At 37.6% G+C, this 25,337-nt stretch overlaps 1 protein-coding gene across 1 annotated transcript in view; it reads left to right on the top strand.

Moving 5' to 3' along the window:
- KIF16B (kinesin family member 16B) overlaps positions 1-25,337 on the top strand; it is a 134,108-nt gene that overhangs the window by 12,333 nt on the left and 96,438 nt on the right. The window contains exons 2-12 of the mRNA XM_041473931.1: positions 2,467-2,536; positions 3,542-3,655; positions 7,556-7,672; positions 12,749-12,846; positions 13,354-13,463; positions 14,078-14,220; positions 14,792-14,960; positions 15,105-15,236; positions 18,556-18,731; positions 20,575-20,640; positions 24,363-24,422. Coding sequence (XP_041329865.1) covers positions 2,467-2,536; positions 3,542-3,655; positions 7,556-7,672; positions 12,749-12,846; positions 13,354-13,463; positions 14,078-14,220; positions 14,792-14,960; positions 15,105-15,236; positions 18,556-18,731; positions 20,575-20,640; positions 24,363-24,422 — 1,255 coding nt within the window. The remainder of the gene's footprint in view (positions 1-2,466; positions 2,537-3,541; positions 3,656-7,555; positions 7,673-12,748; positions 12,847-13,353; positions 13,464-14,077; positions 14,221-14,791; positions 14,961-15,104; positions 15,237-18,555; positions 18,732-20,574; positions 20,641-24,362; positions 24,423-25,337) is intronic.

Below are 25,337 nucleotides of genomic sequence, written 5' to 3'. Positions count from 1 at the left end.
TTCTGGAACTGTGAAAAAATCTCATTGTGAATACTTTGCTTGTTAAATAAACAGTTTTTTCCACGTTTCTCCAAGGAGATTATCTCCCAAACCGGCTGGTGGAGACACAGCTGAATCCTGCCTTTTAGAGGAAACAAATCCGTCCCAAACCAGGACAACCTTTAACTAAGGTGGAACTCGTAATCAAAACTTTTTGGAAGTGCTTTGGCCCTGATGAACTGCATTAAATGAGTGCCTGGAAATAACTGTCATCAAGCAAGAAATTGTTTTTTATGAGATGCTCTTAAACTCTGTATGTGTACAATAAATTATATACAGCTGTCTCGTATTAAAATGAAGCTTGGGCATTTGATTCCTGTTAATTTTTTCTTCCACTTCTTTCAGGTTGGCTTATTTATTCTGATCCTAGTATTCCTGTTTTAGGTTGTCCTCTTACTATCCCTTCTCCTTCAAAAATGCAAAATTTTATTTATGAATTGTATTATTGGCTAGTGCTTTCCAAGATACTTTTTAAAAACTTTGAAATACTCATTCTTTAATAATGTTTAATAATATTATCTGTATTATCACAAAATTAATTACTTTAGGCTTCTCAGAACTTTGTGTAGTTCATATATGGGTGTTAGACTAAATGTTTTGTGCCAGTATTCCATTATTGAGTAGCTTTAGCAGAGTAATATGGAGAGCTGGCTGGGTCTGGGAAAGAAAGCACTGACATACTTGATTATTTCCCCTTGAACGCCTTAAACATGAAGAACTAAAAATAAAAAAAAACCCCAATAATTCTGGATCAAGGTTCTTCCTTCCTAGAGTCCTTACAGACTTCCTAGAGGAAGCAAGTTAAAGTTTGTATTTGAAACAAATTTTTATAGTAGGATTGACCATTTTATTGGGCCAAATCACTTGTTACACCTTTGCTGAACAAATAGCTACAGACAGATGGAGGCTGTGGAAGAAGCAGGATGACTGGGAGCCATCCACAGGCTGTGTTACTGCAATACCAAGATCTATTTCCTTTAAGAAAATACCATTGGACACTTTTCTCCATTTCCCTGTTTATTATCTGTAGCTGTATTTTGGTGTTTCAATATCTTAAGTCTTGATCTAGTAATCATAAGACATGCCTCAAAGTTTTCCCTGGTAGATCTAAATTCAATTGTATAATTAATACTGTAATTATTACAATTTTCTCTTTCATTAGCTCTAGAAAATAACCTAATGTGTTGATATCTACTTAAGCATTTTTATTTGCCTAATCTTTATTCATTAATGTAGATTTTTGAAATGGGTTTTGCTTTGCTTTACTATTTCTGGTGGAAAACTGAATATGAACAGAGTAGCTGGAGAACAGAGAGTTGGGTCATCTAGTACACCACAAAGAAGGAAAAACACCAAAATCCTGAACTTGGTTGTCCTGTTATTGGGAAGAAGTTTCTCTTTTGCATTTTGTACTGGTGCAAGTGAATATCCAGTAGTGTGATACAGCACTTGATTGCTCTAAAGCCCTCTGCTTTGCTCTGCACTGGTCAGGGACACCAGTTTGTCAGGTGACTTAGCAGATGATTGTGGGACAGGTGTGTCAGCATTTGAAGAGGGAGGTTTTGTGTGCTGAGCATCTTTCCCTTCTGGCTCTTTTGTCCATGTACACGTTTTCATTAGCACAGGAGGTGTTGTGCTCAAGGTTGTCATTCAGGAGCAGCCTGTATTGCTCTTATGACTAACAGTACTGAAATTGCATCTCTGGCAAGCAGGTTGTTACATGCTGGGTTTAGACACCAAGCTCACAATTTTTGATGGTATTTTTGAAAACAGTCAGAAGCAATTGTGAAATAAATGCAAGTGCATGAAAACACTTCTTTGGAACTGGATTTTTTCCTTCCTGGCATCCTTGTGCTTTGGGAAGCCTCTTTCTGGTATTAAAGTCTCTCTCCGCTGCTATGATGCATCAGAACTCAAACCACATTTTTAGTACCTTATTTCTAAAGGAGTTTTAATATACTGGGTTTTTCTGGTTTAAACATTCAGTCCCTGTTAGCTAGATTATATGGATAATTGGGAACTGCTGCTGCTGCTGGAATGTTGGTGAAAAGCTGGGGCTTATATTGTTGTGTTCTGTTTTGCCCTTCCTTAGAGCCATGTATTTGACTTAACTGGGTTTTGGATCAGAGTGCTTCCAATTAAGAACAAACCACTTAATTGACTTGCAGAGTTAAATTTCTGAAGCAGGTTTCCTCACACTTCTGTTTCTAGATGAAGGAATTTGGAGGCAAGCCCAAGTGCTTCAAATGTGTGCCATAGAAGTAAATAAACATTGGGCACAAGAATTAAAAACTAAAATAAAAATTAATTAATCTGAGAATTGACTGTGGCGATGGACTGATTGGTGAGTGGAAATGTGACTCTGGATAACTGTGGTATGATTTATTTAACATACTCAAGTCTGTTTTTTGGTTTTGGTTTTTTCAGGGAGAAAGATCTTAATGCAAAGTTTATTATTTCAATGGAAAAAAATAAAACAACAATCACAAACTTAAAGGTGAGTAAACACAATTTATAAAAGGAAGTTATAACTCAATAGCTGCCAAAATATGACTGGACAAAACAGTGATGCTTGCTGCACTGTGGTCAATGGCCTCTAGTTGTTAAAATATAGTACTGAAGTAATGTTTTAGGGAAACCAGGTTACACTGTTAACTAGCTGCACTGTGGTTTTCTGAAGACCACTCTATAGGTTCTAGCTCGTAATTTCTTCGAGGGTTTATCACTCAGGTGATAAACTTAGCTGGGAGATGAAAGCCAACAATAGAATAGAGGTATGTTTCTGATAGCTATTAAATCTTTGCTTCATCTGTAGAAGTCTTCTGAAATTCCCATGAAAATGAACCAAATCCAAATTACCCATCACTTGCTATAACCTTTTGATGGTATATTTTAACATTTCTCTCAGCAAGAGAAGCCATGTGCAGCAAATTATTTTTTGCAAGATAGTGTCTTATGACTAATATATGAAAAGGAGTTTCAGTGTGTAGTTTCTTCAGAATGATTTGGAGCATGGTGAGTATTGCTGAAGTACAGTGTCAGCTGTCATGTCTTGAATGTGATGATTGCCTTAAACAGCAGGTATGTCACACCTTTTTAATTATGACTCCACGTTGAAGTACTGTTCACAGTGCAAACATCTCTCTGGCTCCTATAAATTATATGTGTAGGATAGTCCCTGATTATAATAACAGCATATATGGACCCATTTAACTGAACCTAAGTGTTGTGACAAAAATGTGCTGTGGGCTTAGAAGCAGTAAGTTAAAATTCAAATAATTCCTGCTGTGCTGCTTTATGAGGTGGCTGTCTTTCTTCCTTACTGAAGGACATACCTCCTCCTAATTTTGTCAGTGTTGTTGGAATCATAATTTTACCTGTGATACATTTCTAAATGTGTATAGCGTTATGTTAGATTTGCATTCTGATTATTTATTGTCAAATGTTTTTAATTACTTCATCAGGATGTGTTGTACCAGCTCTGTTTTCTTTTTTTTAATAGATACCAGAGGGTGCTACTGGAGACACAGGACGAGAAAGAACGAAAACATTTACCTATGATTTTTCCTACTTCTCAGCAGACAGTAAAAGTCCCAACTTTGTTTGTCAAGAAATGGTAGGATTTCTGATGTTAATAATTAATTTTTTCCTTTCCATTTTCTTTGTCTTGGAAGCATTCCATGAAACTTTTTTCCATTGAAAGTGCTTCTTCAGTAATTTAGAAATTTTCTCGATACCTGAGAGTTTGAATTTTGCTTTGTTCTTTTTTTTTAAACTTATCTAACAATGTAAGTGGTGTGTTTTCTAATACAGCAGGCTGAATGCTTTCTTTCAAGTTGTTTTGTCTGATTAGTGTTGTATAAGGTTAAGTTAGAAAACATCTCTAAGTGCTGAAATTGGTTTTGAAAAGCTTTTTAGAAAAAAAATCACTTTTGAGAAACAAGCATGTAGCTTTAATTCACTCAGAAACAATCTTACCTAGTTAAAGTGTGGTGTGTATTTTTTTTCCCCTTGGTCCAAAAACCTTGGTACACATTGAAGAAGATTCTTTTTTTTTTCCTCCCTTGAGTATTCACCTTAGGAAAGGAGAAAAGAGTTTTTCTTTCTGCATAGTCAGAACAGAAGATTAAACTCTGAGCTATAGGCATTATTCAGATAAACAGACCCTTTGTGACCTTGCATTTCATGTGAATGTGGAACTTTTCAGTTCTTTCCCATTCCCTAATAAATTTATTAAGTGAATCTCAAGTAAGTTGTGATTGCTGACTTCTGTTTTGGTTTTGATGCTGTAAGCTTCAACTGAGAGTAGTTCTTTCCCCTTAAAATAATGCAACAATTTACTGAATATCCTGTAAGCCAGCTGGGTTCAAACCTTAGTATGTGTACCATTTGTTCAGGAACCCTTGAAATCAGGGATGCTGTAATGACTAATCCTAAAAAGCCTCATGATTAAAACTAGCAATAAGAAAGAGTAAGTTGAAGCCATTTTAAAATATTTCTGAGAATGACAAGTTTTGCCATTATATATATATATATATATATATAATGACTATAATTGATGGGGAATTTAGACTTGGAATTTTTCGTTTAACATCAGGGTAAGTGATACATCCTCTTATTTTCTGAAAACTTCTTTTGTTTCAGTGAGATATTAGAGTTTAATAACGTTTATTCTTAAACTTTCTGGATTGTTGTTTCTTGATGATGTTCTTTTAAGTAATACTTTTTTTTTGCTGTTTTTTGAAATACCAGGAAACATACATTTTATCTGGCCATCAGTGTAGAAATACCCTAATTACTGTGGCAAATTGAAGTAGTAATGTATTTGAGAGCAATAGTGTGCACCTGAGATTCTAGTGAATGGTTTTAGGCAGGTGTTTCAGGCCATATGGCTTTGCTAGAATTTTAGCAAATGCTTTAAATTGAGCATGCAGAGTCAGGTGCTTTATTTTAACCAAATCAACTTTGATAACGTATTTTTCTGCTCTGATTCTAAATGAAGCTTCTTGACATGCACCAGTTGTGACTTAAATTTATGGATATTTAATTCTTGGATCTTTTAAATACCTGCCTTTAGATACTTCTTGCTAGACAAGACCACATTAGAGGAACCCCAGGAAGAGATTCATGGTGGTAGTAGGCTCTTGCTGTTACAGAGCAGGTTATTTCCAGAATCCAAATTTACTGTGAAACAATTAGGTTAATTCTTGTCAAAACAACCACTTGCATAGTAATGTTGAATGCTTACAAATAGATATCCAAGTTGTAGTCTGTATTGATGTCCAGTTTCCACATATAAGTGATAAGTTCCCCTTTTCCTTCTGGTGCCATTTACCTGTTTCAGAGTAGGTCAGGTGGAGGCAAGATTACTATAACTTGCCCATGTCAGGAGTCTATAGAAACAAAAATAAATTAAAATGGCCAAATACTGATGGCTGCAGCAGCCTTGAGCAATAAATTTTAAAGCTGTGAGTTTTATGATTGGTAATGATAGGATAAATCATAAATGTGGCTTCAATGTCTGTGTTCAGTATTGTGCTGTTAAACTGTGTTCCACAGCCTTGGACACCTCCTTTATCTGGACTGGCAGGAGTGTGGACTTCTCTTGCTCAGCTACAGAAATATTGTTTCTCAGGTGTTGTTTTAATTACACTGTGTGCAGCGCTTCGAAAACAAAAGGAGTTTTTAAACTATAGGAATGCAAGTCCTAAACATGCACTGCACATGGTACTGTTTTGCTTTTGTTAATGATTTCATATTTAATTGGAAGGCTTTGTAGTTAAGCTCTTATCAAGTTCCTGCAGAAATTACAATTTACTGCACCAATGGCATAGAAGGGCCTCGTTTTTGCATTCATCTTGCCAGGGAATAAAATTGATCTTGATTGTTGGTGATGTGGTTGCCTAGTGCCCTTTGTTCATGATTGTTATATTTTTCCATTTGAATGGCAGAAAAATAAGAAGTGGAAATCTGTCTAATACTGTGTACCTTATTAATATGCCTTGTAGATGCAAAATACACTTTAGTATTCCAAAGTTAGAGTGGGGATGGCAATTTGCCATCAAGCTTCTTCATTTGTATTCCTGACTGAGAAAAAAAAGAGTTTTGATATTTGCTGCCCTTTTGTGACAAACTTGTGTCCCATCCAGACAGTCTTTGCTTCTAACCTGTGTGTTCAGCCTTTGTGTTCAGACAAGACTGTCTGTACCTGTCCTATGCACTACCTCAAATCACATGCAAGACATACACAAATTTTTAAAAAGGAAAATTCCATCCAAAAAAAAAAGAAAGTTCCATTTAAAAAGGAAAATTCCGTTCCAAAAGAGTAGTGCATTAAGACTTGGACACAGATTAAAGTAGGGGAAAGAATAAAGTAGCTTTGGCTGATCTTTACGTTCTTTGAGAGATATAACTGGTTACAGCACTCTAACTCCTTTGCTGGAGGGAAGGTCAAGTGAAGTATTCCAAAGGCACATTTGAAGATTAGTGATTAAAGAAATTACACAGTGCTCCTTCTAGGGAGAAGCTGTGAGATTATACTGTGCTTGTGCCATTCACTATTAAAAATTGCTTGTATGCCTTGGAGAATATAAACCACATAAAGTGCAGAAAACTAGCTAAACTATGTGAAGCATCTGTGAGATTTTTGGAAATCATGTCTAGATGGTGAGACAGAGATTAATATTTTAATTTGGAGAAACGCTGCACCAAGTGTTACTCCTTGCCCAGTGAGGGGTATGGATTGAAATGAGGGGTAGTGTTGATGAAAGGTCAGGCAAATCTGTGAGGTATCTTGGATTGAGCCAGTATTGTGTGAAGGCATCTGGTGAGAGCAGAGTCCCATATTATGTGATGTGGAGGAAGGATCATTACATGTTGAGAGTAAAAGAGAAGGGGTTGAATGATGAAAAACATTACCACATTAAAAACAAGTTTCCATGTTTGCCAGCCTAAAAAGCATTGCTATGTAAAAGCCACTTGTGGAGAAAATACAGAGAAGATTATGGGTCATGTTCTTACGCTTGATTAAAGCAAAAAACCAAAACCAACCAACAAAACTCTCCAAAAAGACAAAGGAAGAAACTGACAGAATCATGGAAATGTTTCCTTTTGAGCGGGGACTGGATATTTACAGAATGTGGAGAGTTGGTGAAGATACAAAAGATAATAGCATAAGATACAAATAATATAAGATACATAAGATACAAAAAGGTAATAACAATAATGAAAGTGAATGGAGTAGCTGAGATTGCTGAAGGACGTTGGTGCTTTAGAAAAGAAAGGAGCAATTTGACATGTCAAGTGTTCTGTGACAGAGAAACAAAAAACAAATCACTGCAGTGATGAAATGTGGTAGTAAGACTTAGTATTTTATTTGAAATATTAATTTCCTCTGCTATAGTAAATATGTGTTTTGTTGTTTTGTTGTGGTATTCTTCAATATTTGCCATGCTGGGCTGATGGTGTTATTCTTCCCCAAGCTTCTGTTGGCTTAAACTTTTTTTTTTATTTTTAGGTTTTCAAAAATCTTGGTACGGAGGTGCTTAAATCTGCTTTTGAAGGTTATAATGCCTCTGTTTTTGCATATGGACAGACGGGCTCTGGGAAGTCCTACACCATGATGGGAAATGCGGTACGTTGTGTTTTCATTCAGCTGTGGAATACCAGCTTGGAAGGGCTCTCAAGAATTGTTTGGTCCAACTTGGCAAAAGCATGGCCAAGACAAGATTGCTCAGCATCTTGTTCAGATGAATCTTAGAAGTGCCAGTTGTTGGGAATCCTCTACTCCCCTGGCGACGTAATTCTAATCACTGATTGTTCTCATGGAAAATGGTCCTCTTGTATCTAGTCCTATTCTCTGCAGGAGTAATTTGTATCTATTACCACTGTCCTTAGCATGTGACTCCTTGGAAATAGGAGTTTCCATCTTCTCTGTAGGCACTTGTTAAATACTGGAACATGATTATAAGGTCTCTTCTAAGTCTTTTATTCTCAAGGCTGAACAAATCCAATTCCCTCTGCCTTTCTTCACATGGCAGCTTCCCAGTCCTTTGGTCATCCTTATGGCCCTCATCTGGACCTTTTCCAGCCTGTCCCCATATTTTTTTATGCAGAGACCAAAACTGAGTGCAGTATTCTAGGTGTGACCTGACAAGTGCTGAGTAGAGTGGGATAATGACTTTTTCATCTCTGCCCTGGTTGTTGTGATGCAGCCCAGCATCCTGTTGGCTTTCTTTGCCACACTGTTTGCTCTTGTGGTGCTTGCTGTCCACAGGACCCCCAAGTCCCTTTCCGCAGAGCTGCTCTCCAGCCAGATAGATCCCAGCCTTTGCTGTGCTCCTGGATTGTGTTCTCTCATGTGCAAACCTTATATTTGTTGAGCTTCATAAGGTTCTTGTTAGCCCACTATTCCAGTTTATCCAGGTCTTCCTTCACGGTGGCTGTCCCTTCTGAAGTGTCAACTTCCCCACTCGCTTTGGTGTCTTCATCAGACTTTGTTGTGCTACTCTTGGTCCCATTGTTCAGGTCACTTAAGAAGAGTTAAACAGCATTGGGCCCAATCTTGATCTGAAGTGTCAACTTCCCCACTCGCTTTGGTGTCTTCATCAGACTTTGTTGTGCTAGTTTGGTCCCATTGTTCAGGACACTTATGAAGAGTTAAACAGCATTGGGCTCAATATTGGTTCCTGGAGACCCCACTCGTGACAAGTTTCCAGTTTTACAAGGAGCTGTTTGCCATCACCCTCTGAGTGCAGCCTGTAAGCCAGTTCCCACCTACACACAGACCCCTTGTCTAGACCATAATACATTAGTTTCTTTAGCAGCAGGCTGTAAGAAACCATGTTTAAAGCCTTGGAGAATTCCAAGTAGACAATGTCCACTTCTTGTGCCACATTGAGTGAGCAGGTGTATATTTTTGTTGGAATGGATTAAAATTGCACTGTTTCAGGAGCGTGTTTTTATGGAATTTTTAATACTGCTTCTGTCTGTATGCTACTAACCCTTCCATGTATCACACCTTCTAACCAGTAATTTTTGTTCAGTAACAAAGCCAAAAATTTCTAATGTTACTGCTGATTTTCTATGCCCAACTTGAGACAGAAAAAAGGAGATAATGATTTTGAGAAAATTAATGATCAGCTTTTTCTGAAGATATGTGCTTTTTAAACCTCTTTTGAAGACTCAGAAGACTAAAATAGGTCCTTAGAGAAGGCTGTCAGGTGATAAGCAGAAATTGGGCATGACAGTAGTTCATCAAAGCCTTATGAGGTTATACAGGAAATTAAATTTTAAGGATTATGTCCTATTGAGCACTGCAGGAAGAGGAAGGTGTGACAGGAGGTATTTGGCAGTTTGTGAATGAAGGATGGGAGTGGTTTCTTGCAGTTGCCTCTGTGACTGTCCAAGGACAGAGAGAACCCAATAAACTGTTGGGGGTGGAGCAGTTTAGAAAGACTGACTGATGAAGCCTGTTTGCCAGACAGCCTCTGCAGGTTTCATTCTTTAATCCTTGGGAAAGAAATGTATTGTGTCTTCTCCCAGTAGAAATGAAAAGGAGAATATTAACACTTATCCTTCTTTGGATAGATCACTCTTCTGAAATGTAGTAAGATTGGGCTCTTTGTACCTCCTCTAGCTTAGGAGAGTAAATTAGCTGTAAATATTTTTCTTTCAGTTGTCAAAAATAAGTAGCTTTATATTTACCTCAATATCATAAGCAGAATAGACTTTTGCAACCAGAAAAGATCTCACAACCTAGGTGTGGATTTCTATTTCAGAAATTTATAAAAGTGACATTTTTATGAGACTGCCTCACTATATATAATGACTGTAATTATCAAAACAGTTTGCAAATGAATAGATGCTAGAGTTTGTTTGACACTATTCAGTAATAAAGGTCTAATCTTCTTGGCATGATACATAAATACTTTAATCTGGCTTTGTATAGAGTGCATATAAAGTATACTCAGCTGGCAAGTTAAATGCTTCAAATTGATGGCCCTGTCAGAGAGACTACAGTGCTATAAGAAAACTTGAATTGGAAATAAGTATTCTTTTTTCCCTACTTCAATTTTAAAAGCCTGGGTTCTGTTCTCATTTTGTTTTCAATATTTGCTGTTCTTGGCTCTGAAAGGTTTCTTCTGCAATTCTGTGTACAGCAATCATTTCAAGAAATATGTGAGCCAGTTAGAATGTTGAGCAGAGATACTGAAATGAGCAGATATCTATAAAATATCAGGAAATTCAGACTTGGATATGCAGAGAAGGCAAGACTATGGTGGATTAAAATTCTTCTAAGACCTGAAAGGCTGCTACAGAAAGGAAGAGAGTAATTTGCTCCTTATGGTCAAGGTAGATGGGCAAAACTCAGTACATTTAAATTGCAGTAAGGATTTTTCCGGTTAGATAGCACAGAAGAAGAACAGGCTTTTAATGAGAAAATTCAGCTTTTGAGTGAACTACCTATTTTGGTTGTTCTGATTTTCATGTCTGGAAACTCTGTAGGCCAGGAAAAAAAATAGTCAAAGCTGTAGTTGATCCTGCCCTTCAGCTCTAGGGAGTGAAAAGGCAAAAGTGTTTAAATATAGTTTCCAATAAAGAGTGTACATTCTTTAAGATCTACATTTTACTAGCATAATACTCTGGGAACTGTGTGTGCTTACTTTCTCAACATTATATTGCTAAGGTTGAAATTACTCATTTAGAGCTTGTACTTCCTATTTTAAGCCTCTTTTTGTGGTTGCTGGATTATGTCAGACACTAATGATTTGCCTAAAACTTTGTGATAGATCTTCCATGTTTTTTTCCCTAAGCTTTAATTAAAGCTATTCAGGTGTTTCCAAGCATGAGATGAAAGAAAAGTATATTCCCTCTTCTGTTGTGTAAAAAAATGAAAATAAAATGTGTGTGGGAATTTCCAACACTGACCCATGAAATTTTACCTGGAAATAGAGATTGATAATTGACAGATATTGGGAAAAGCTGCTCCTCTGTTGCCAGAGGCAAGTGTCTCCAAAAAAGCCTGATTAATCTGCAAGTTTTTCCCTTAATCTAGGAATTTTTTAAATTTTTTTTTAACCTAAGGTGCAGTCATGTTAAGAACTAGGAAAGACAGGAGCAGAGAATAGATTATTATTTCAAAAAATGAAGTTTGGTTTGAGAAGGATAGAGAGACTGATTAAGAGGAGGAAGAAGCTGGGAAAAGGCAGAATGGAGGGATAAAGTATAATTAAGAAGCTGGAAGTTACTGGATGATGAATTGGGAATTTTATCTGGACAAAGGAACAAGGAAGAGGAGCTCAGAGGTGGCATCTGGAACATGATTGTTGTGACAGAGAATGCAGAGGGAAACTGAAGAATGAGTGCAGAGGGCTCAACTCAAGTGAGCTTGGGCAGAAAGGGTTGGATTTTTGTAGGAGTCCAAGAAGAGAAATCTTTGCCTGTGGAGCACTAGCTCTGTCAGAGTTTGGTGCAGGGGGAGTCCATTGGCTTTGTGTTTTCCTGTTGCCAGTTTTCTGTAGAATCCCACCAGGCAAGCTCTTAGGTGCCTGGAGTGCCTAGTCTGTGTTCACATTGAATGCCCGGTCTGGCTTGTCCTAATTTGCATCCCACTTAATTACAAGGCCCCTGACTCTAAACACAAGAGCATTTCTTGTGGCAGTTGTAGATAGTTAGTCCATCACATTGAATCTCTTACATGTTTTCAGACTGGAGGGAAATTATAGATGACAGACTGTTTTGTGAGCTGCTCCTGAGCCTGGACCTCTTAACCCAAAGCTCATCTGTATGTGTACATCCTGTCCTGTTATTCCAGGGAGCCATGGCTCTGAGGAAGTGTTAACTGCCTTCTCCCTGGAGTGGTGGGGAGATGGCCTCAGCAGGAGTTGGTCACCTGGGGCAGCTGGGAGTGAGCACCCCTATGTCAGATGAGACCAGGCCTGTGTGGCACTCCTGCTCCTCTGCTGTGGGGAAAACCCTCACTACAGCTTACTGCTTGGCTGGAGAGGGCTCTTCCTGGACCAGCAAGGAGAAATGCATGCTAAGTTTCTGGGTATCTCAGTGGGATAGGTCTTCTTCAGTTTGCTTTATTAAACCAACCAAGCATTTAACGCATAAAAACTCTTTATTTGCAGAGACAAACATTCGGTAGTTAATATCAAATTAAATTTGGCTGGATTGTGGGATATGGTGAATGAAGATTTAATTTTGTCATCGTGTACTAATTTATTCAGAGGACCTGTTGCACTTTTCAACACAGGAAGGACTGTGACCTGGGAACTGGGGGCTTGAGTGAAAATGTCCCATGGCTGTTTGTATATGGCTCTTGTCCTGTTCTCTGCAGTTGTTGCCAAGTCCACAGTGAAATAAGATAGAAGCAGTTAAAGATACTGGTGAGATAAGGCAGTTCATGACATACTCTGGGGAGCCAGTCTCTGCCTTAAGCAGCTGGGATGATTCAAACTGAATGGGAGGGACAAAATGTATTCCAGTAGCAAAGAAATGAAGCTGGTTGTACATTCCACACACAAAAGGGTTAAAGTGGCAAGGTGACTGCAGTTAAATAAAAGGCAAGAGTGTTTGCTGAAAAGTTTTGATTTTTCCCCTTTCTGGAGTCTTAAACTCTTGACTAGTCATCTAGGGCTTTATTTTTCAAAATATGTTGTGCATATATATATAGCCTTGGAATTAAGATTTGTTGTTATTGCAGGGTGATGCAGGTTTGATACCTCGAATTTGTGAAGGATTATTCAGCAAAATAAGTGAAAAAACAAAGCGGAATGAGGCATCCTTTCGAACAGAAGTCAGGTAGGTCTTGGCATGTTAAGAGTTTGCAGGTTATCAAACTTTTTTCGGTTACAAACACTCTGTTTCACTTTATCTCTGGGAAGAATGCATATTTTTCAAAAATAACTTTTTATGCTTGGCCTCAGTCCTGTAACTGATTTTTGTTGGCACTTGTAGTCAAAATGCACAGTACTTGTACCTTCAAGCCAAGAGCTGTGCATATTGTGTCATTTATATGATAGTGCAAATGCCTTTGCTGCTGGACAGCATCTTCCTTTTTTTTACCCTTTATTTCAGACTAACATTAGGAGATCTTAACCTTGTTCATGTCTGCTTTCTTTCCACTTTCTTCTTGCTTTTTTGGCTTTTTCCTTTATGATACAATGCTTCGTAGTCATTATTATCTTAAGCCGACTTTGGGTCTATGCTTTTGCTCCGAGCATTTTGCTTTCATACTTGTGTTAGTATGGCTTTCCTTTTATAAAAGGCTCTTGAATCTGTCAGTGGCTTTCTATTCTTTTTTTTCAGTTATCTGGAAATTTATAATGAACGTGTGAGAGATCTTCTTCGAAGGAAGTCATCAAAAACTAATAATTTACGGATACGGGAACATCCAAAGGAAGGGCCGTATGTTGAGGGTGAAAACACTTTAATTGTTTTACACTGCATATTTTATTACCTTTATGTGTTCTAAAATGTAGTGTCTAATTGTAATAAGGCATTTTATCTTTTAAAATATAAATTATGAGGGATGTAGTGCCTTACTTTGGTAAAAAACATTGAAGGAGTAGCTTCTAATTTTGCATCTCTACTTGCTTTCCCAATCCAAAACTTATTAGAGTTTTTTATCTGCAAATTTATAACACATTTTTAAGTAATGTTAAGAGACACAATTGGTTTTAACAGTTTGTTGACTATAATTTATAAATCTTAGATATTTAGATGAAATGTAAACATTAGGATCTAATTGTCCTAATCTTTTCTCTACCAGGGAAGGTTCACGTCTCTTGTGGGATTATGCTCATGTATTCCACTAAATAATAAGATTGTGTGTTTTTTTCTTTTTTACTGTAAATGTGTAAGTTGTCCAGTGTTCATATGAAGCCTCATTCCTTTCCTTAGGTGATGAACAAGTATGACAATAAACACTAATTGCAGCAATAGTTTGCAGTAGTGAGGGTAATTTGAATCTTTTTTGTAAAGAAAATTAAGGACATATATGAGCATACTGTAACACTCTGCTTTTCTTCAGACTTGTCCAAACATTTAGTCCAAAATTATGCTGATGTTGAGGAACTTATGGATGCAGGAAATATAAATAGGACGACAGCTGCAACTGGAATGAATGATGTTAGTAGCAGGTCACATGCCATTTTCACAATCAACTTCACTCAGGTAACAAAACAAAACTCCTTCGAGAGATTGGACTTGTTTCTTTAGATCATAGTCATCTGTTTGCTTATATGTAGCAAACTCCTTTTCTAATGACTTCCAATGCTCTTTGTTATTGTTTTTGGGGGCTTGTTAGAAAGCCCATGGATGACCTGCTAGATGAAGAGAACTTGGAGGTGGCGGAGAAATTAAGTGTAAATTTGTCTGTGCATGCTATAACTTATTGAAAGCAATATATAAATATAATTCAAATATTGTAAGCCTAATGAAATGAATGCAGTACATGGTCACTGCATCATGTAAATTACAACTTACAGTGTCATAAGCTTGTCTGTAAATGGCTAAAAAGTTGCAAATATTACAATTTAAAGACATAATATGGGAGTTATGCAACCATTCATTATTAAGTGTCTTTCAGTGGCATCTCTAATACACCTGTCTTCTCAAGATCTCCTATTGTAAACAAGTTAAATTCAGTCTTGTCATGAAAAAGGCCACTAAATTTGATTCAGTAAAAGTGCAGTATTTATTAGCTTGATATACTTTTCTTTGTTTTATTTTTTCTTTTCTTTAGGCTAAATTTGATTCTGAAATGCCTTGTGAAACTGTTAGCAAGATTCATTTGGTAGATCTTGCTGGAAGTGAGAGAGCAGATGCCACTGGTGCCACAGGGGTTAGATTAAAGGAAGGAGGGAATATTAACAAATCTCTAGTTACTCTGGGAAATGTAATTTCTGCCTTAGGTAAGTCTCTGGTTTTTGTGCTTGTCTGCCTTGAGGTGTTTTTAGTCACTAAATACCTTTGTTTACCTACACAAAAAATGGCCTATCACATTTTTGAAAATGAATGAGAAGATCTAATTTTTTTTTTCTATCTTCTCATCACAGCTGATTTATCTCAGGATGCAACAAATCCTCTTTCAAAGAAGAAACAAGTATTTGTGCCTTACAGGGACTCGGTGTTGACTTGGCTATTAAAAGATAGCCTAGGAGGAAACTCCAAAACTATAATGATTGCCAGTAAGTGAATCTGAATTCTGAATAGTTAATGCTTAATACAAGTGGCTGTAAATATTTAGATTCCAGATGTTTTGTTAAGGAACAACATGGTGTACACATATTAGTATTTCTTTCTTTCTGAGCTTTCTAATAACATTCTGGGTTTTACTTACACTCTGCACAGCATAACTAAAGCTTTGTGCATCTGGTCTGTCCTGGTGTGTGAATCAGTTGCTGTTCCAAGCTGGTTTTTTTTGTTGCATTAGTAGCAACCTGGTCTCTTTTGACACCCTGTGGGAAAGACAGTCACTTTTATCTAACCTTCTAAAGCACACAACATTTTAACTTGTCTAAATTTAAGTATGATGAGTTGTCTTGAAAACTTCTGGTTTCCTTTTTACCCATAGGAAGGTTTGCAAGGATCACTTAGTTTAAAGCCCTGCCTATGCCATATGTATTGCAGGTTTGTCAACAAATTGGAATGGGAATTCCATTCCCAAAAAAACAAAGTGAAGCCAGGATGATGTTTAAGGGGAGGTGAGGATTTTGGAAATTGTAGAATGGTTTGGGTTGGAAGGGACCTTAAAGATGGTTTAGCTCCATGCCTCCTGCCATGGACAGGGTCACCTTCCACTAGACCGGGGTGCTCAGAGCTCCATCCCCCCCAGCCTTGTATTGTGGGTAGGGTCAGAGACACAGACACCAAATTAAGGAACTATATTTACTATAATGTAAAACTGTAAACAATCACAAAAGGATAAGCTAAGCAAAGCACACAATGATTAGCTAAGAATTGCAAAAAGATAAGCTAAGAAGAGCACCTAATAATTACTAGAAAAGAATGTCTGTAGTCATTAAGAAAGATACATCACCAGGTTGCCCTAATAAAGATGCATCATCCAAGGGTGAGAGACATCAGCTCTGGGGGGAAGCTGTCACAGTAAAGGACTGGAGACCCACACTTGGCAATTGGGAACTCCTGTGGTGTGTCCACCTCAGGCCATGAGGCTCCCCCACTTTGCTATGGCAGCGGCCCAGTTTCTATACTGTTAAACAAACAAGTGGACATAATTTCTCATTTCATTCTCCTGTTGGATTTCTCCCAAAGCCTGGCATAGGCTCGAGGAGGAACTAAGGGAGTTGTCTTTGATTGTAATACCTCCCCTAATGAGGCAAGATATAACCTTACCCAGTTTCTAGATATATAAGGGTAAATACATGTTTTGCCACTAAATTAACATATATATAACAATACTCTGTTAATGACCAAATATATGTATAACATTTGGTTGGAAGGTTCATCTATATGTCAGCTTTGGCTCAGGGCCTGTTGTTCAGGCCTTAGTACCTCACTATTTCAGTGTCTCACCACCTTCTGGGTAAAGAATTTTGTCCAAATATCTGATCTAAATCACTCCACTTTTAGCTTAAAACTATTTACCAGCCCAGGATGTGGCAGGCTTTCTGGGCCTTGAGCACAGACTGCTGGTTCATGTTCACCCACCAAAAAGAACTCTTAAGTTCCTTTCTGCAGGGCTGCTTGCAATGAGTTCTTTTCCCCAGTCTGTATTCTTATGTGGGATTGCCCTGACCCAGCAGCTTGCACCTGGACTTATTGACCCTCAGTAGGTCCCTGTGTGCCCAATTGTCAAGCTTGTCAGGGTACTGCTGCATGTGAGGAGAAGAGCAGCTCTGAAATTTCTCTCACTCCTTCCTCCTCAAGTGAAATGTGGTCTTAACTGGTGCAGTCTCCTTTTGGGAATGTGGGATAGCAGAATTGAGGGAATAAAATGTATCTGGTCAGGTTCTTCAGAACCAGTCAAATTCTTTGGATAGCAGTTCCTTTGTTGTAGGATTTTGGGGATATTTTAGGAATTCATGCCACTTGTTTTCCTCAGGAGAATCATAGTAGTGCCAATAGATGATTGTGGACCAGATTCTGCTTTGGTTTTCTGGCTCTTTAAGTAAAGCTGTGCTGGCAACTTTCTTCTTTCTGCTTTCTTGCAGTTCTATGTGGGTTTTTTTTTGGGTTGTTTTTTTTTTTTTTTTGACAGTGGGGTTGGGAAGAGAAGTTTTAATAACACAGTGAACTTTCAGTGCCTATACTAATGATTACAGTACCCAGCTTTTTCAGCTACTTCCTCATCTATTAGTGATATTTCTTCTGGGCAGAGCCCTGATGGTTGAACTCTGCTGGTAATGTGGTAGAATTCCCTAACAGCCCAGCAAGCTGTCCACATACATTTGTCCTGCCTTTTCTATAATTAAGTGAAAAAATGCAGGAACATCACTTTAAACTGTAGGAAAGGATGTAGGAAAATATGTCTGATTATGATTTGTCATATTTCTGTAACATATTGTAACATCCTTCTAGAAAGAGAGTAGTGGAGAGGAAACAGTAGATAAAGCAGAGAAGTGAGAGTGTGAGCTAGGGGAATTATAGGCTGTTTCAAAGTGCATCTCCTGTAGCTCAGAGAGTCTCTACCACCAAAAAAAAAAAAAAATTGTTTTTGAGAGAATGAGAAAGGACAGATTAGTTGCTTAGTTAGTTGTTCAGGTGTTTTCATTGTCTGATTGTCTGGATCTCTTGTTCTTTGATCATTAACATTTCTGGATGCTTTTTTCTTCTGTGTTTCCACTCATCTATTTGGATACCTTAATTATCTTTTTAATTTGGAACATCATATATATTGTTAGGAAAATTAAGGGGGGAAGGATAGCATTAGCACTTGCATTTAAATTGCATTGTTTTTCCTGGTTAGGTTGCTTGAAAAATAATACTGGTTTCTCTTGATGCATCAGATAGCTGACAGTTCTGTGTGCTGCCAGATGCCTGCAGCTCAGGAGAACAGCTGGATTTGTAAATTATAGAAGCTCTTCTCTTGTTTTGGTTCTCCTGTCTGGTTATTTTTTGTTTTAATGCTGTTTAATTTCCCTACTGTGTTTTACCTGGAGTGTCTTTTCTTTTCAATGATTACATTGATACTTAAAAAATATTCACTGTTTTCCCAACTGATCTTGTAAAAAATTGCAAGAAAAACCTGTGAAGCATTCATATAGGACATTTATGTTTACCAGGGAAATGTAAATGTTAAATTTTGCAACACTTGGTTGTTAGACCTGAATATTCTCATACACTTACCTCATACAGTGTTTACTTATGCAAAGTTTAGTGACATGAAATTGGTGAACAGTTGGAACAAATTGTATCCATACTGGTAAATTATATATTTCTGCCTCTTCACCCACATTGAATTTGTCTGACTTTTAAAATGTAAACTAACTTCAGTAAATGAAACATACGGTGCTAGATGAACTGCTTCTGATTTCACGTCCTTAGCTATTTCACCTGCTGATGTCAATTATGGAGAAACTTTAAGTACACTTCGCTATGCAAATAGAGCCAAAAACATCATCAACAAGCCTACTATTAATGAGGATCCTAACGTCAAACTGATCCGTGAGCTGAGAGCTGAAATAGCCCGACTGAAAGCCCTGCTTGCTCAAGGGAATCAGGTTAGCTTTACTTGGAATTTATGTGTAATTTTCCTTGAGTTATAACGTCTATTTCTAGAATGTAATTATCTTTCATTATATTGATTTGAGTAAACAAGCTCTATGAAGCTACGAATGAATATTAGTTTCCTGATGGGATCATTTTCCATATGGCCAGCAGATTACCTCTTTTAACATAAGGGGGGAAAAAAATTATCTTCCCAAAGGTTTTAGGTTTCTTGTAATATAATCTGAGCTGGATTGTAGTGTCTTGTGGAACAGGTAGTAAACACATGGCTTAAGGAGACTGAGCAGCAACATACCCTCTGGGTCTGCCCTGATGGACTGAAGAGGTACTTTGTCTAGTATCTTAAAGAAGATTTAAAGTATTCAAGATGCATAAATATGAAAATGAAGAGTATGAATGGATTTAAGCAATACATTTTATTTGTGTTTGGCTGTGCAGTACATTAGAAGGCACATAACATTCTAAATACGTAAAAATATTTTCAGTGGTAGTGTAAGAAAACAAAAATGCTCTGCTTCACTTTTGCATGATTCTCTTTCTTGTTTGGTCAGTGTGATCTGCTGGAAACAGTCACTGCACAGGTTTAGTTAAGTTTGGTTTCTCCTGTGTTCCCAGGGTGGTGAAACCAAAGTAACAATAAAGAATGTCCAATTGGTTCAGGCCAGTTGTCTCTTCTACATAATGTCATTCAGATCTGCTAGGTTTCATACTTGAGCAAATAGAGTTTGGAAGTATCTGAAGTACTACTTCAGATTTGTTTCTAGAACGATGTAATTCTGTTTTAGATGGTCTGTGCAGTGTGAAATGTCAGTTCAGCATGGAGCATTGTTAGCAGAAGAGTAGGACTTCAGCTGGATTTCATGCTGTAAAAAATTTACTGAAAAGGGGATGGGAACCACAGCTGGAAGCAGAAATGGCTATTGTAGATGATTGGAGCAGAGAGCTCTGCTTTGTTATGAACAGTTAAAAAACTCTTTATGGGGTTGAATTACTTGTGGTTTTTTTCATATTCTTTAGGAGGGGAAAACTAATTATTTTCAAATTATGATTTGATTTAGAGTTAGCAAAGTAGATGTAAGTTGGACCCCCTTGAAGTTTGAATGTTTTGACCTAGTTTCAAGTGGTTATTGCAAAATAAATCTGGTTCAGGGTAGGATGTGGTAGATGACTGTGTGGGAGACAAGAGAGAAGTTTATTGAATTTGTGATGGTTGGTAAAACAGCAGGTGGTGTATTAGGTATGCACAGTAGTATAAATCTCTATAATTTATTTCCTGTTTTCCTTTGTATTGCCAGAACACTGTATTGCAAATGCTTCTGTAGATCTGAAGATACTGTTTACCAAAATATGGTGCCGGATTCAGTGTAGAAGGTCACATACAATGAGTACTGCCTGTGTGTTTGTGTTGTTTAGTAATTTTCCTCTTCTAAAGCCAGTTATGTTAAGATATAGTTATTAAAGATAAAGCAGTATACAGAAGTATTAAAGCAAAATGGATAACTATTCATGTATAATAAAATTTCATGTTTTTTAGAAATATAAAGAAAGCTGTATTAGGAGTTACCTGTTATAAATGTGTCTGGTTTCTGTGTGTGTGGCCGTGTGTGTAGTGAGTGAAAATAGTGCTTTCAAGCCAATTTGTATTTGAAATACCTGCTTTGACAGGATTTTGATTGTTCTGTTTACAGTATTTCAAGGTAAAAAATGTTGTATATTAAAGTTCAAGGAAGTTTATGCTGAAGACTCAGAAAAGTTGAACAATTGAATTTCATTTGGCTCCCCCAGAAATTGTGACTGTTTTCTTTTTGAATTGATGTTTACTTTTCACGGTTTTAGATTGCACTCTTGGATTCTCCAACAGCTTTAAGTATGGAAGAAAAGCTTCAGCAGAATGAAGCAAGGGTGAGTTATAATTTCATAAAGCAGTTTTTAAACATCAAAGAAAAGGAAAGGTGGGTGGTCTGGATGCAGGAGTACTCGGAATTTTCAGGATTTTTTTTCTTATCACAACTTTCTTTTCACAACTAAGTTTTTTTCTGACTAGCAGCATTGCCTTGATGCTTTACAAAAAAAAAAAAAGAGTAGGTGTGTGAATTAGTAATTTTATTATCCTACTGATATAACATTGTAACTAAGAACAAAATACATCTTTTATATTTATGTAGCAGTTCTGTGTATGAAAATGAAATGAAAAGACTTGTTCCCCGACCAGCTTGCCTTACTGAAAAAGTATGTTTGTAAATAGACTAGAGAGGGAAAAGCCACTAAATCACAGTAACAAAATATTCAGTGTGTAGAAAAAACATCAAAAGATTATGGGGACAATGGTCACCTCTTCTGTGCTTTGAAGTAATTTATAACTTGTGGGGTAGGTTTTGAGAAAATATATTTGTACACACCAGATTTCAATACTGACATTAAGTGCCTAATTAGCTATCTTTCTGGGGGAGGGTCTTAGGTCTAGGTGTACTTCACAGTGTGCTTGTCACCAAGTTTTTTCAATAATCCAGCCAAATGTAGAGGCTGGAAAAAATTTCCAGACAGTTTGGATAACTCACAGCATCCAGAAGAATCTAGATGTAATGGTACTATCATTTCTCTGACTAGCAGTCTTTCATTTTTTATTGTATCATTCTGCATTAGTTTTTTCCTGTGTATTAACTTGCTTTGAAAGCTGTTGCAAATTGGTTCAAAAAAAAGAGTAAAAGTCATACTTTGGAAGAAGCAAGAGGGAAATATTTGAATTATTCAACTACATGGCAGCAAATATTTAGTTCTGAATACTCCCAAAAGATGCCAATCATATGTAGATACAATGCCTTCAAAACAACTGGCTCCTTAGCTGATTTAAATGGTTGGGTTTACACTAGTACTGCTTCGACCTTTAGAATTAGAAAATTTATGTCTTGCTTTGAGAATCCTGTTTTATTTATATCCTTAGTCTTTTTGAGTACAAACAAAAAGCTTTTATCTAAGAGTAGCTCAGTAAGGTAAATTGCTGACTGTAGGCTAATTAGAATATGTTATTCATGTTCTGACAGTAACCATTGCTTATTGTGCTCAGAAGTGTTGGCTCTGCTGTATGGGATGTTTATCAAGTGTATTTTATTACCTTTGTCAGCCTTGTTAAAAGGTTATGTGATTACTATTCATGATAATTACAACAGACATAATTACTGAAAATTCTTGGTAGATGTTGCAGTGGTTATAGCTTTTTTATAATTGAATGAGTGTAATAACTAATTTGTTTGTATAGATTTAAAGACTTTATCACCATATTTGTATTGCCTGACAAGTATATGGTGACTTTCTTTAATGAGTTGATTTACCTTATGTAAGAATAATTTGGAGTAGTTTAATTTAAAAATGTTTCATTTAAAAGATTTAATTAAAAAAGAAATGAAGTGTTTCTGAGCAATACAAATTGTTCCGGTATGGTGAATAGAGCTGTGATAGACTTCCTTCATGTTTTTATTTAATCTTTTGAAATTTATGGTTTTAATGTTCCAGTTAGCAGCACTAGGAATTATAGTAATGCATTGAAAAGTGTGCTTACTTGTCTGTGTTGAAACCTTGAGATGCAGGTAGAGATGAGAAAAGTTTCTGAAGCTGTCATGGATTAATTTGGAACTGATCTGCAAAGACCAAAAAAATAGCTGCAGGTGGCAAAAGGGCAGATGTTTGGAGCAACTGCATTGAAGACTTCTTTCTTTGTGCAATGGCATTGTATGAAATTTACCTAAAGAGGTGGACAACAGCTTGATCAGGAAAGGAAGGACAAATCCTAAGCATTCTGTTGGCCTGACCTCAGTTTGGGGGAGGTCATGGAGTGGGTCACCTTGAGTCCAGTCACACAGCATGTACAGAACAACCAGGGGAATCAGGGCCCATCAGCTTGGTTTAGGAAAGGCAGATCCTGCTTGACCAGCATCATCTCTTTCTATGAGAGGATGACCTGGTTTTTGGTGAGGAAAAGGCTGTGAATATTGTTTACCTGGACTTTAGGAAAGCCTTTGATGCTGTCTTCCCCAGCATTCTCTTGGTGGAACTGTCTGTTCATGGCTTGCACAGGTGCTTTGTTTCAGAAGAATATCTGGATGGCTGAACCAAGAAGAGTGATGGAGTTAAATCCAGTTGGCAGCCAGGCACCAGCGGTGCTCCCCAGGGCTCAGTATTTGGGCTAGTCCTCTGTAATATCTTTGTTGATGATCTGATGAGGGGGACAAGTGCACCCTCAGTCAGGTTGCAGATGGCACTAAGGTCTGGCTGTGTTGATCTGCTGGAGGGCAGGAAGGCTCTGCAGAGGGATCTGGCCAGGCTGGATCGATGGGCCAGGGCCAGTGGCATTGTGTTCAGTAAGGCGAAGTGCCAGGTCCTGCCCTTGGCTCACAACACCAGGCAGCACCACAGCCTGGAGGAAAAGGAACTGAAATGTGCCCAGTTGAAAAGCACCCGGGAGTGCTGGTTGACAGCAGCTAAACATGAACGAGCATGTGCCCAGGGAGCCAAGAAAGCCAGTGGCACCTGGCCTGTGTCAGCACTAGTGAGGCCAGCAGGAGCAGGGAAGTGATTCTTCCTCTGCACTTGGCACTGGTGGGGCCACACCTCGAGTGCTGTGTTCAGTTCTGGTCCTCTCATTTCAAAAAGGACACTGAGGTGCTGCAGTGAGTCCAGAGAAGGACATTGAGGGTTGGGGAAGTATCCGGAGCACAAGTGTGAGGGAGGAGTGGCTGAGGGAGCTGTGGTTGTTTAACCTGGAAAAAGGGAGGCTCAGGGGTAACCTCTCTTTGTACAACTACCTGAAAGGAGGCTGTAGCCAGCTGGGGCTCAGTTTTCTCCCAGGTAAAAGGTGATAGGACTAAAGGAAATGGCCTCAGGTTGCTTCAGGGGAGCATTAGGATATTAGGAAAAAATCCTTAATGAAAGGGTTGTCAAGCATTGGAAAAAGCTGCTCAGGGAAGTGATTGATTCTCCATCTCTAGAGATATTTAAAAAACCTATAAATGTGGCACTTCAGAGGGATGTGGTTCAGCAGTGGCTTGGCAGTGCCGGGTTAACAGCTGGACTTGATGATCTTAAGGTCTTTTCCCACCTAAATGATTTTATTCCCAGCACTCTCCCTGTCTGTAACGCCTTTGCAAGCATCTTCTCACTCCTGTGCAGATGACAATGAAGTGGGTAGTTTCTAAGTTGCAGCAAATTTTGCTCTAGTTTGCTGCTGAAGCTTGCTAGTCTGCCTCTTCCTCTGCATGCCACCCTCTGGAGGGGATTTTTGCCTTAACCTGTGCCTTGGGAAAGGAGCTGTCCTGTTATAGCTAAGGGATCAGTCTGTGGCAGTAAACTTTGTAGGAGTAAAGCACTTTGTGAAACTGCTTGAAGGTAGACAATTATTTGAAGTAATTATCCCAGATTTTCCTTTCTTCTTACAGTGTAAATAGAATTTTGTTTTGAGGGAGAAGTATTGCAGATATGGCAATTATTGCAGGAGCATCAGTGCTCTTCTAAATGCTTAAGTATTAAATGTCACAAAGAATTTCACAAATACTTAGTACTTCTTTGAGAATGCATTTATCAAGAACTTTGGAAGAGATGTGATTTTCTTCAAAATTTGTTTTCTTTCATAGGTACAAGAACTGACCAAAGAGTGGACTAACAAGTGGAATGAGACTCAAGATATTCTGAAAGTAAGGCAAATTAAATTTCTTCTTGCCATTTGACCTAGCCTTATTTTTTTCCTTAAAAAAAAAAAAAAAAGTTCTTTTTCTAAGTCATCTTCTTTCGCTCAGCTTCTTGTGTTATTCACCATAGTGACCCCACAGTGCAAAACAGTTTCTCTCTAACAAATCTTTAAATTGCTGAATGGTTTTATTGATTTACAAATGCAGAAAGCCTGGGCCAGGGACAAGTGGATCCCTCATATCCTTGGTAATTGTGTGGTATCAACAAGACCTGTGAATAATCACTTATTATCTTACATTGGGTATCTCAGTGGATGTAGTGTATAGTAGATATGGATTTTCCATTTTTCTGGTGAGATTTTATATTGGTATTTGGTGCATGAATAAGGCGGCAGTCTGAGGTTATATTTTAACAGGCTACTTGATGATTCCATGCATTTGTACAAGCACATGTGTGCATGCACACATACACAGAGGAATAATTCCCACAAGTTGTTTTTTAACATGTTAACTGATATTTTTGTTGCCAAATGTTTTAACTTCTGTTAAATAAAGATTTTGAAAATTAAGCTTAATTTTTCAGGATTTGCTGAACATAACTTGTTTGTAGTGCAATTCAAGCTAGCATTTAGAAGTAATTTTTTGATTCTCCATATCACTGATCTCAAACTTGATTTTTCTTTTATCATTTTTCTGGTTTCTTAATTTTTTTTCTTCAAGTCCACCACTGTCTTTGATGTGACTTCCACATGAGTTGAATGGCTCTGTGCTTAAAAATAAAAGTAAAGCACATATAGCAGAGAGAATGGAGCAGGGTTGGTAACTACTTAGCAGTTGGCATGACAGAATGGACTGTTTAATGTCTAGCTGGATACTGAACTGGGAATTATTAATTGCATATTCGTCAGAGATGTTTGGCTA

This window comes from Pyrgilauda ruficollis, unplaced genomic scaffold, assembly GCF_017590135.1.
Source record: "Pyrgilauda ruficollis isolate IOZ18807 unplaced genomic scaffold, ASM1759013v1 scaffold31, whole genome shotgun sequence".
Lineage (NCBI taxonomy): Eukaryota > Metazoa > Chordata > Aves > Passeriformes > Passeridae > Pyrgilauda > Pyrgilauda ruficollis.
This window is presented reverse-complemented; position numbering and strand designations above follow the sequence as displayed.